The sequence below is a fragment of the Scleropages formosus genome, chromosome 7 (genome assembly GCF_900964775.1).
Source record: "Scleropages formosus chromosome 7, fSclFor1.1, whole genome shotgun sequence".
Taxonomy (NCBI): Eukaryota; Metazoa; Chordata; class Actinopteri; order Osteoglossiformes; family Osteoglossidae; genus Scleropages; species Scleropages formosus.
Genome location: NC_041812.1, coordinates 5,367,415 through 5,379,177, shown reverse-complemented (window position 1 = coordinate 5,379,177; position 11,763 = coordinate 5,367,415). Strand labels below are relative to the sequence as shown.

General features: G+C 42.1%; 1 protein-coding gene across 2 annotated transcripts; it reads left to right on the top strand.

The window, feature by feature from the left end:
* Nucleotides 1-500: 500 nt before the first annotated feature.
* LOC108937631 (zinc finger protein 513) lies at nt 501-9,198 on the top strand. Of its 2 annotated transcripts, none has more exons than XM_018757663.2 (8): nt 501-593; nt 2,269-2,776; nt 3,232-3,964; nt 4,642-4,720; nt 5,087-5,323; nt 6,655-6,788; nt 8,401-8,524; nt 8,778-9,198. In XM_018757663.2, the coding sequence occupies exons 1-8, from the start codon at nt 562-564 to the stop codon at nt 9,013-9,015; spliced, it is 2,085 nt and encodes a 694-aa protein (XP_018613179.1). In that variant the 5' UTR covers nt 501-561; the 3' UTR covers nt 9,016-9,198. The 2 variants fall into 2 exon arrangements, with proteins under 2 accessions (XP_018613179.1, XP_018613178.1); XM_018757662.2 differs by having other exon boundaries at nt 5,084-5,323.
* Nucleotides 9,199-11,763: the final 2,565 nt, after the last annotated feature.

The window sequence follows — 11,763 nt, the reverse complement described above, 5'->3', positions numbered from 1 at the left end:
GCATGCGCAGGGAGGACAAGAACGCCTCGCGACGTGCGGTCAGGGGAGCGTCAGCCTTGTGCGAGTCCGGTTAACACGCGCACGGGCAACTGGTCTTCCAACGGCTTCCCTTCCTTGTGGCGCGATGACTCGAGCTCCAGTGTTCATAATTTTTCATAAATCTGCAATTATGTACTTATTTCACTGATGTCAGGTTTTTCATCTCAATGATAGCAATGTGTTAAACAGCCTACATTCAAGGAGGACCAAAGACGGAAGTTGTTTATAATATAATGGTTACGGAATTAAAACGTGGTCTGACTCTGAGGTAAAAATGAATCTCACGATTTGGAATACACGTTTCGTCAACATGTATGAGACGGATAGATGATGTTAAATGCAATGAAATGTAAATTCTTCAAAGACCGGCAATAATATACTTCGAAGAGACTGAAGAGATGCTTGCTAACTAAACTAGTCGAGTATTATAATTATATATAGTTTTCCGATTGTTTCTCGGAGATGAACTAGCGAATACCTTCCTAACATGTTATTATTCCGACATTGAATGATCAACAACACATGTTGATGTTCGACAAAATTGCTAAAAAAAGGTGAGTGTGTCTGTCGCCTGATCCTGATGACCGCGTCTTTCTGTATGGGTTACTCACTCACTCAGTCACTGAGGAGTTGGGTGGAACAACTCGGGTTATCACCTCTGGCTAATCCTAATGGCTTAAATTATATTTATTTTCTTCAAACCTTCTCAGAAGGCTTCTGTGACTGTGTTATTTAACTGTAGTACTGTATATACACGCTGCCACTGCCGCTTTCGTTCCACGAGATACCTGCCTGTCTAAAGGAGGGTTTTACTTACTTCACTCGTGGGTCCAACAGTCTCTGACCCCTTCCTTGGTCTCGAACAGAAACTTTCTTTAAAAGGGGAAAAAAAAAAATCGTCCAAAATGTCAGTCTTTGACCTTTTTGGAAAACCTTCCACTAAGCCCTAGCTGTTTGCAAGTGCTAGTTTCTTGTTCCCCTACTTTGCCATGGCATTTGTTTGTTTATTGTTACTGTTACTGCTGTTATTATTGATTGCTAAAATGGTTATTTGAGAAATCCTGGAATAAGGGTACAATCCAACACAAAGCATTTTTTTGTGTTTTGAAGGCAGTAAGTAGCACGGTAGTTAGACCTGTGCCTTGTATTTGAAGGGCAAGGTTGGCATCCCACTTCCTGCTGTAGTACCTTTGATTAAGGTATTTACCATGAATTGCTCCAGTAAGAACTACCCAGCGCTAATATTACATAGCATCACACACACAATCCCTAAAACCGCTTGTCTCGAGTGGGGTCGCGGCGAACCAGAGCCTAACCCGACAATATAGGGCGCAAGGCTGGAGTGGGAAGGGATGCACCCAAGGCACCCCAAGCAGGACTCGAATCTCAGACCCACCACAGAGCGGACCCCGGCCAAACCCACTTCGCCACCGCACCCCCCTATGTAGCATCACCTAAGCTGATTTCCAGAAAATCATCAGCTTGATAAATGTATGTAAATAAATGTATATTACCAGGACAATTAGTAGCAGAGTGGTTAGAGCTTCTGCTTTTGAACCCAATGGTTGCAAGTTTGCAAGCTCCAGCTGTAGAGTACCCTTGAGTAAGGTACTTACCCCAACTTGCTCCAGTAAAATTGCCCAGCTGTATAAATAGGTTAATAATTATAAGTAGCTTAACATTGTAAGTCACTTTGGAGAAAAGCATCAGCTAAATGAATAAATGTAAATGCATGTAATTACATTTACACTTATTCATTTAGCAGATGCTTTCCTCCAAAGTGACGTACATCTCATAGAGAATACAATTTGTGCATTACATTAGGAGAGAGACATAGTTGCAGCCGTGTGATTCTTAAGTTCAGTTAGTTTCTTTCCACCATATGAACCAATGTTCATCACATGAGTAGCTGCATAAAACTCAGATTATTGACGATTCCTGATCACCTTCCTACTTTTTTTTCTTGAGATACAGAAACATTTACGTAGGTTACAGGAGTAGCTGTGTAAAGGCTTATCCGGGCATGATCATGATGACCATGATCATGCTCGGATAAGCCTTTACACAGCTACTGTGCAATCAGTACATTCCTATTTTGAATAACTTTTATATTGGGTGACATTAGGGTCTATAAATTGAAAAGCATGGTGTATTGAGTTGGTGTTTTATGACATCTTGCCAATAGTATCTCCTAATTTTTTGACATTCTAAACTGTGGTCTCTCCCAAGGCTGAGCATGAGCCCACTCCGGGACATCTATCAGGACATTCAGCCTGTGACCTTGCGGCTGTCGGAGGAGAGCGCCACCTCCAGTCTATATTGCAGCACTGCAGAGGGAATGGAGGCCCGGGTGTCCACCTTGGTGGAAGCTTTTCTGGTGGAGGTCTATCGCTGTAGGGTGTGCCAGTTCACCAGCAGCCTGAAGTCCAGGATCAGCACTCATGTAGCTGAGAGGCATGACCTGGCACATACCTGCCACCCTCTGTCCTGTCTGGACAAAGGTGTTGAAAGTAGCCTGGATGTGGAGGTGGGGCATGTCCAAGAGGAGCTGCACCGCAGCACCTCCCCCTATGCCCTGGAAGATGAACTGGATTCAACCAGGAAAGACCGTGAGGACCCCATGAGCTTGGAGCGCTTGCCCTTTCTACTGCCCATGTACGGTATGCTGCAAAACATCAGCCCCCGCTCATGTGATATGGGCCTCGGCCCCAACGCTGGAGTCTCACACACCTGTGAGGTGAGCAAAGCCTCTTCCTGTAATAAGTACAATGCTAACGTGGAGTAGACTGGGTGTTTTACAGTTACTAAAATACACTGTCCAGTTCCTGTTTATGGTACTTTGTTGGAAATAAAAAGATTTGTTTCTTCTGGCTTGCAAGGTGTTATAGAGTTTCATTTGCATATGTTAATAATATCCTAACAAAGTGATGAAAAAAATAAAGATTTGGAGTTGGTTTTACATTTAAATTTATTCATTTTAGCAGATGCTTGTCTCCAAAGTGACTTACATTTCTGAGAACAATACAAAAAGTGCATCACACCAACAGAAGGAGAGATTTGGATACAGACACATGGTTCTTGGTTCTTGAGTACAGTCATTTGTCACTTTCTACCGTATAAACCAGTATAGATTACACAAGTAGCTACTGTAGGGTTTTTGAAAATTATTATTGTCATTTTTTTTCTTCTCAGGTAAACACTTTGTTTGAGGAGGAGGAAGGGCAAGGAAACCCAGGGGCAGAGGCTGCTGAATTCCATTTGGAGGACTCCAGTTCTGTGGAGTTGCCTGGACCCTTGTCTTGCCCAATGGGATCATCTAGCCCTGAGGCCCAGGATGAGGAGATGGCTCAGTCGGCTCACCTCATGTCCTTAGGACTGTGCAGGATCTCCAGCATCAAATGCCTTCCCCGCGTAGGAACCCCAGAGCCCAGATCAGCTTTGGCACAGCCTGGGCAGGAATGCTCGGACACCCCCCTGGAGGAGAATACCCTCCGTCGGGATCTCACAGAGGCGCAGAGTACCACAGAGGACACGTCACTATTGTGCGTCTTATGCCACATAGCCCTCCCCACTCAGAGCTTGCTGGAGGTACACCTGAAGTGCCACAACAGAGGCCAGGGCTTCTCCTGTCCCCAGTGTGGCTGGGCTGCAGAGGTGTGGGCTGAGATGGAGAGTCACTGGAAGGGGCACCGCAAGAGACTGGGCAGCAGGCTGAGCTTGAGACCACACCGGTGCAGCATATGTCCACGGACATTCCAGAGTGCAGACTCCCGCGATGCCCACCAGCAGAGGCACAGGAGGCGATGCAAGCCACTGGGCCAGTGTGCTCGCTGCATGATCTGGTGTGGCTCGGGCCGGGAGTTTGAACAGCATGGCCGCTGCCATGTCCAGGGGGGTTTCAAGTGTCTGCACTGCAACTTCACAGGTGAATGAAAGGATGTTGCCCATGCTGAAGATGAGGGTGTCTTTAATATCCCAGAAAATGCTTAAATGTTATCAAGACATTCCTTACTTACTGCTTACTGTTCCTCTCTTTCAAGTCATTGTCCTTCCATAAACATTATAATGTAACATGTTTCGTTATCCCATCCTTTTATTGTCTTCACTCTCTATGGGTGTTTTAATTATACTCCAAATGATACACTAAAATCTCGATTAAGACCAGGGGTTCTTAACCTGGGGGGCATGCCGAAGACCTTGTGGTTCTTTGGATAGATTTTGGGGGGGTTTGTGAAGCATAGGCTTGCTTTGAAAATAATACTGTCTGAATAAAAATTTAGACTAAGAAAAAAATAACTCTCTGTCACTCTGTTTATATCAGTATAGTGAATCCATTACAATATTTTCTCTGAATTTATTTACGGACATTTTTCTAAGAGGGGTCTTTAAATTTAATCAAATGTTTAAAGGGGGCGGTGGCCTTGAAAAGGTTAAGAACTTCTAATCAAAGACCATAGCAGTTTTAAATATATTTACATATTAGTAATATTTTCAGAACAGGAAAACTTGAGTTTCTTGTTGGTTATAACATTATTCAGTTAAAAGTTTATCCTGTGCCATCTTCATAATGTGATACTCCATTGCCTCCTTTCTTTGTGATAGAAGAAACTTGGGAGGATGTCCACACACATATGTTTAGCCAACATCAAAACACTGAGGAACAGCAGAGGACTGGCAGCATGTAAGTGGCTCTTAACCCCTGTGTCAAACCAAAGTAGAGACTGTCTATGTACGGTTGCTACTCCTGTATCCTGGACTCTCTCACTATGTTCATACCGTCAGTCCTTGAACCAACAACTGTGAAGATGCTATATTTTTAAAGAGGTTGTCAGGGAATTCCTCTAACAGGTGCATTCATTTGAAATGATTCTATAATTAGAAGTGCTTCACTGTTGTAGAAAGTTCCTGCTTCCTAGTTTTGGAGTAAAAGGCGGTGGACATCCAGCATGATGTTGGTGAATTAATGTGAACCTGAGTGCTCTCTCTCATCAATAGCACTTCTGAAACTTTGCTTGCTTGTTTTGTCATTTTCACTTACTCCCAGCAGGCAGTCTTTGAAGACAAGGCTGCCTCGCTCCTATGATGACAGTGCCGATGCTTCAGTGCTCAGGGATGTAAAGAGCCCATTAGAAGATTGGTGGGACACTAAGAAGAAAAGGAGAAAGAAGGTCAAGAGAGGCCGGCGAGGACGAAGTGGAGCAGGGCAGAAGGAAGTTGAGGTAGCCCCCATCGGCAGGAGGAAGGGCAAGTCGCTGAAGGAATTCTGCTGCTCCCTTTGTGACAGGTATATCCCCTGTAGGCAGTCCATTCTTCTGTTTTGTGTTTCCTTTTTTGCCACTAGAGGCCAGTGGGGCACCAGAAGTGAGAGATCATAGAACTAAGCAAAGAGAAATCTAGGAACTGATTTTTGTGGGTTTTTTTTTTGAAACTTCACAAATTGTTTGCGAGTCATCATTGTTAATGCTTGAATATTCTTGTACTTATTAGTGAAAGAAGATGGGTTTGGATCATAAAACTGAATTTCCCTGACTTCCATTTAAGATTATTAAGGTATTGTTGCTTTCCCTGGAATAGCCTTCCTTTTACCTCTGAAGAGCCCCGTCCTTCTCCATATTTCCAATCCTGACTGGGTTGCTGGAGAGGGAGGGTAGCAGTTTACCTCTGTTCAACATACATCTTTCCACGGAGGAAACATATGCATGTATGTGGGGGAGGAATTTTGTATCTAATGTTTCTTGACACAATAAAGGTACCACAAGTGCCTTGAAGAGTAAGAAAAAACTGTAGATAATCTTATTTTGTAGATCTGTTTTGCTTGAAGCTATAACTCTGAGACCTTGAAAGCTAAAATGTTCAAGTCTCATATTTCGCAGCTTTGGTACAGGTTTCCTTTGAGTACTGGGGTTTTCATCACTTTGTGATAGGATGTGTTTTGGATTAGTAGAGAAACTTTTTGCAGGAATTGGTTTGTCATTAGGTTGCATTCATTTGTGTACATATCTCCATATGCAGTTTGTTTGCCAGATGATATAATACACTTCTCAGCATACTCTCTATCTCCCCAACTGATTAGGGAAACAGATGAAGATGGATGGCTGGAGTAATTAGGAAAAGGAATGCAGTCATTCTTAATTCTGTTGATGTTTCCTGTAATCTGTTGCTGTTCATGTTTTTTTTTTTTTAAACTGGAGAATTGAAGCTCTGCACTGTTAACACAGAATGTGAACTTGATGCTAATTGAAACCTCAGCTGATTGACAGTGTTCAGAGTTTAAATGCTTGGTAGGATGTGATCATGTTTTGTCAGACTACATAGGCTTAATTGGATTAGCTTTGGGTAGGTGGTGGGGGACAGGAATATGGGTGGCATTCTCCGTCTAGCCTACCTTTCTGGTGTTACTGCCTCCTGATACAGTTCTAGTAAAATGAGTATTAAGCTGCAGGGTGTAAAGAGCCACTGAGCTGCAAAATGCATCCTAGGGAAATAAGATAACTTACATGTGCTCTGCCTTTGTTGTTTCATAATTTTAGTTGTCATTCAGCAAAAAGTGATATTCACATTTCAGTAGAATTCTGAATATTCTTCCTGGGTTCACTTGTTTTCCCCACCACGAAGGAAGTTCACTACAAAGCTGACAATGCAGCGCCACATGGGTATCCATCAAGGGGACAAGCCCTTCCAGTGCCCCCAGTGCCCCTACAGCACTCGTCTCAAGGCTTCACTCGTGCAGCACCTTCGTGTGCACACAGGTAATCGGTCTCCCTCAAATTTCCACCTTTCTGAACAATACTGTTCCTGGGAAGTGTTTGAAAAATGTTTCACAAAGGAGTTTTCTACAACCCACGGTCCTTGTAAAAATCAGAATTCCCAGTGGATTTTTAGTCTGAAGACTGAACATGTGTCTGTAAATGTAGTTGCAGACACACCTGTATGTGTGTATGTATGTGTATGTATCCGTATATGAGAGTGAGACTGAGCAGCATAGAGGTCTTATATGTTTTCCTGCAAAACTTGTGGCTTCTACCACATAAAAATTAGGCCAAAGCCTATGGCTGATCACATAGCTAATCTGTAATAGCTGTCCCACAGTGGAGTGAGCAAGCAGTAATCCTAAATGATCCCTAGCAAGCGTGTCAAGCAGATATTGTACTTCCATACAGTGTTTAAACACAGGTTAGTTTGTGGCAAGAACAAAGTTCATACACCAATGCATATGGATGAGCCTACTCTGTAATGGAGTGTTGGATTTCTTCTTGATAACATTACATACTCCCAATATAACCTTTGTTAAGATACCCATTTGTGCATTCTACTACATGGGTCATTCTGCCTCCGTGCCCTCCAGCAATCTTTGATATAACTACACTGAGTGTTTCCCCCATATAACTCTAGTCCATATAGTTACCTGACCACAGTTAGACTGACCTACTGTGCTGCAAATTAATGTCCTGAACTTCAGTGGCAATGTTCAGATGTAGTTAGATAGGTAGTCCTTATTTAATTCAAGGCTTGGCCTGTACTTTTCTCTGTTTGCCTCTCTCCTGTTAATCGTTACTAAACTTGGCCCTTGCCGGTCATAACCTAGCCACTGCTGTGCTTTATTATTTTTGTCTTGGACCTAGTTGTCTGCTGAATCAGCTGATTTTTCTTTCCACTTCAGCTGTAACTGTCATTAAACTTAATTATTACATGCAGTCTCTTCTCTCATTCAGTTCTTAGGATTGTTTAGAAGCCTGTTGATTTGTGGTGTTGTGCATTCAGTTTTGATGTCTTCATTTGTCATTAGAGGTCTTCGTTATAGTCTTGGGTCATTAGTACCCAGAATGCAATTGTTTGACTGCATAAGTGTTACAAGCTTGACCATATAACATATAGAAAGAAACTGAATTATAGCTTGTTTTTTAAAGAAACAAGTTACAAAGCATAGCTATATTGTAAAATTGTGATACAGATATTCAGTAGATATTGCTGACATAAAATAAGGTACAATGTGGAAAGGAAAATGTGTATTTTTTTTTTTTGCTAGCAAAAAGGCTGATAAATTTTGAAGAGTGAATTGTCAGCCAAGAATTGTTTGTTCCCCCTTTCTGCTTAAGGAGGAGGCACTGGAGAGCTCTTTCTTGCAAAGTATTGGAATGAACAGAGCAGAGCTGTGTCCATAGCAACGCCAATGGGCTGTGTCTATTGATGTTGAGGACCAAGGCAGGAATCTTGTCCTCTGTGTTTGTTTTATGGGCACTATTAGAGGTCTTCCATTGCTACTTGACTACACAGCATACAGTTTGGAGGGAGACCGATGTGGAGTGTATGTGAGAGCAGTTGTTTTGGGCCACAGCTCTGAAAAACTCTCTTTGCATACAGGTGAAAAGCCCTTCAAGTGCACCCAGTGTCCATATGCCTCCATTGACAGCAGTTCGCTACTCCGACATTCCCGCACACATACCCAGGAGAAGCCACACCGGTGTCAGCACTGCCCTTACAGCAGGTAGCATAAGTCACAACTTGTTCCTAAAGCAAGCGTAAGCTCCTTACCTGGTCTTAATTTTTTACATTCTTGTTATTGTCTCCTGATGGGCCTTGATATTGTACCTTGAGTGATTTTTCAAGTAAAATATTAATTAAATTACCGTACTGCTATGAGGCACCCTCTGCATATTCCTTGTTGTGGTCTCTCTCAGTACCTCAACACTGTCCCGTTGTTCATGACCCACAGTAAATGTTTTGTTTTTCTGTTGAAGCATCCAGAAGAAAAGCTTGGATCTACATATGCGCCGTCACCACACGGGCGAGTCCTTCCACTGTCACTTGTGCTCCTACTCCACACCCAACCAGCAGCTGCTACACCGTCACCTACGCAAGCACCATGCCTCTGCTGCACAAACCACCACAGCATCTGAGCCCTCTGCAGGTGCCCTGTCCCCTGGCCGGTCCTCCAGCATTTCCCTGCTGCAGGAAACAGACACCCAGGCCTCCTGACTGTGCCTTTTGATGTGTCCCAATGGTCTCTTTATGGTTCAGTTTATTTATGCTTCATCTAAAGTGAGAGAGGCCTTTTGTGTTTTGTCACCAAATGCACGTGTAATTCGTACCGCTCTTGTATTCGTTCATCGTAACATGGTACTTTGGTACTGATTAAGAAGAGACAGAAATAAAATACTCTTAAAGCAGTGTTATTTTGTGACTTTAAAGAACAGAGTTGTTGCATTGGGCATAACCATCCTTCCAGGATAGTTGGAGCTGAAATCCATTCTGCTTCCTATGCAAGATCCTTATTTAAAGGTTGTAATAATTTTCTTTTTTTTTTTTTTTTTTTTTTTTTTTTAAAATGAGCACAGAAATCCAAGCAGCACAGAGATTATAAATACATCCACCTCTATGAAATGAGAACAAAAGCTGAAATATTGCAAAAGTGTCACCAAGCACATGCTTTTCTCCAAAGTGACATACATCTCATAGAAAATACACGTGTTCATTACATGAGCAGAAAGAGGTACTTAGATGCAGACGTTACTTTCCACCACGTGAACCAACGTACATCACACAAGTAACCTGCATAAAAGATAAAAGATTATCTGAGATACTGTTGCTCTGATTTTATAGTAACATTTTTATTAAAGGTACTATTTATTTTCATTTAGTTTCTATGTCTATACACACCCAGTCTGACCTGAGGAATCATAGTAATAAGTCTATAATATCAGGTTTTTTTGTCCCCATGGAATGATTTATTCAGTTTAGTAGACAACATATTTTGCATTTTAAAAATATCTTGAAATTGATACACTAATTAAGATACAGTGGCCTTAGCTGGTTTCTTCAAATCTGAATTTGAATCTCACTCAGTCTGTGCAGTTTTTACGTGGTGTCTGTACTCGTACGGGTTTCCCCCAGCTTCTTTGATTTTATCCCATGGTCCAGAGGTGTGTTTCAGGTGATTTGGGAATCTGTTATAATACATGCAGGTAATGTTTTAAAGCAAAGTGGACAAATGAAAAGTTTGGAGGAAACAAATGAAGTACTTCATTGCTCACTACTATTTTAACTTCCCTAAAAACAGCAACAACACACACAAAAAGCATGTTACAATATATATATTTCAAATATACATATAATGGTTGCTAGCATGAGTAAATGGTGTTATTAACCTGTTTTTAATGCTCCAGTTGCTGACTTACAGTGCTGCATCTGACCTTTACTTTGCAGTATCATGCTTTTTATTACATCAAAACTGGCAAGTTTTAATACTCACACATTTATTGGTTCAATACATCTTAATTTGGCAACACATTTGCTCAATGACCACAGTTTGTTTTTACTGGCCTTGTAAAATTTACAGCTGAGCTGTCTGCTTAAACTCCCCATAATTCCCAGCAAAATTAATAGCCAATGACGCCTCTCATTTCTCTGTGTTTGCAGCAGCCTCATCAGTCAGGGAAGAAATGAGGCATAGTCTTTGACACGCATTATACAGAAATGACTAAGGAGAAATTGGTTTCTAATCTAAAAGTGTTAATAGAGGATGCATTTCAAACCACCTTATCTTGGATTAATCGAAAACATATTTTACGTAGTAAATGTCAATGGGATTTTACTTATTGTGTAATAATAATGGACTGTACATCATATTTTATTACATTAGAGAAACCAACAAAGCTCTGTTAGTGCATTGGTATCTGTCCAATGAATTGGCACTGTTCTGGCTGAAGGGCATTCTGGGAAATGTGGTAGAGACTTTGTTGCCACGGTCTTGGGTTACGCATCTGATAGAAGTCCATGCCTGATTCAAGGCTTGTACTTCATCAACTGCATTTCTTAACTGTGAGATTTTGCACATTTCTGTTTGCATGCATCTTCTGAGACCCATCCTGAAGCTCAACTGCTCTGTTCGCGGTTTTATTTGCCACAGTTCATGAGGAGGGGGGGCAAAAACGACGTTTTCTGCGCATACGGACCTTCTGTTTAAGAATTTCATGCCGGATAAAATAGGAGCAAGGACCACCCACTCTGTAATCACAGTGTGTTTGTCACTCAGGCTGCCTTGACAGGCGATCGGCGCGGCGGAGGCTTGCTTCCCATACCTCTCGAAGGCCCCAAGAAATCCCATGAAGCCTTGCTTCCTGTCACATTCAAACCGCAAGTGAAAACGTTCCCTGTGGTGCGGAGGGGCCGGCCTTCGGCGCTCTTGCTCAATTCTACCTCCCTCTGAGCTTTTCTCAGCCTATTTGAGTGGACGGAGTCCCCGAGCACTGACCCTGGATCAGCCAGATCAGGTGGTAGGTACACTTCAAAGTCAGTGTACTTTTTTTTTTTGCATTTATTTTCCTCAGTAACATGTTTGGTATGTAGACACGATAACCTACACAGGTAGCATCTCAGGTAAGGGGACTTAAGCAGCTTTCTCCAGATCACATCTACTGGTGCTGCTTTGGTCATTGAAGGAATGTGGTATTGACTCACGTTTGCATTTACGTTTATTCATTTAGCAGACGCTTTTCTCCAAAGCGACGCACATCTCAGCGAAAATACAAATTTGTGCATTGCATTGAAAGAGACATAACTGCAGACATGTGATTCTTAAGTAAACTTAGTTTGTTACTTTCCACTTGAAGCACCGATGTTCATCTCTCGAGTAGCTGCATAAAATGCAGGATAGATGAATGCTGATAACCTTCCTACAATTTTTTTTTTTTATAAGGTACACAAACATTTGCATACAATACAGGA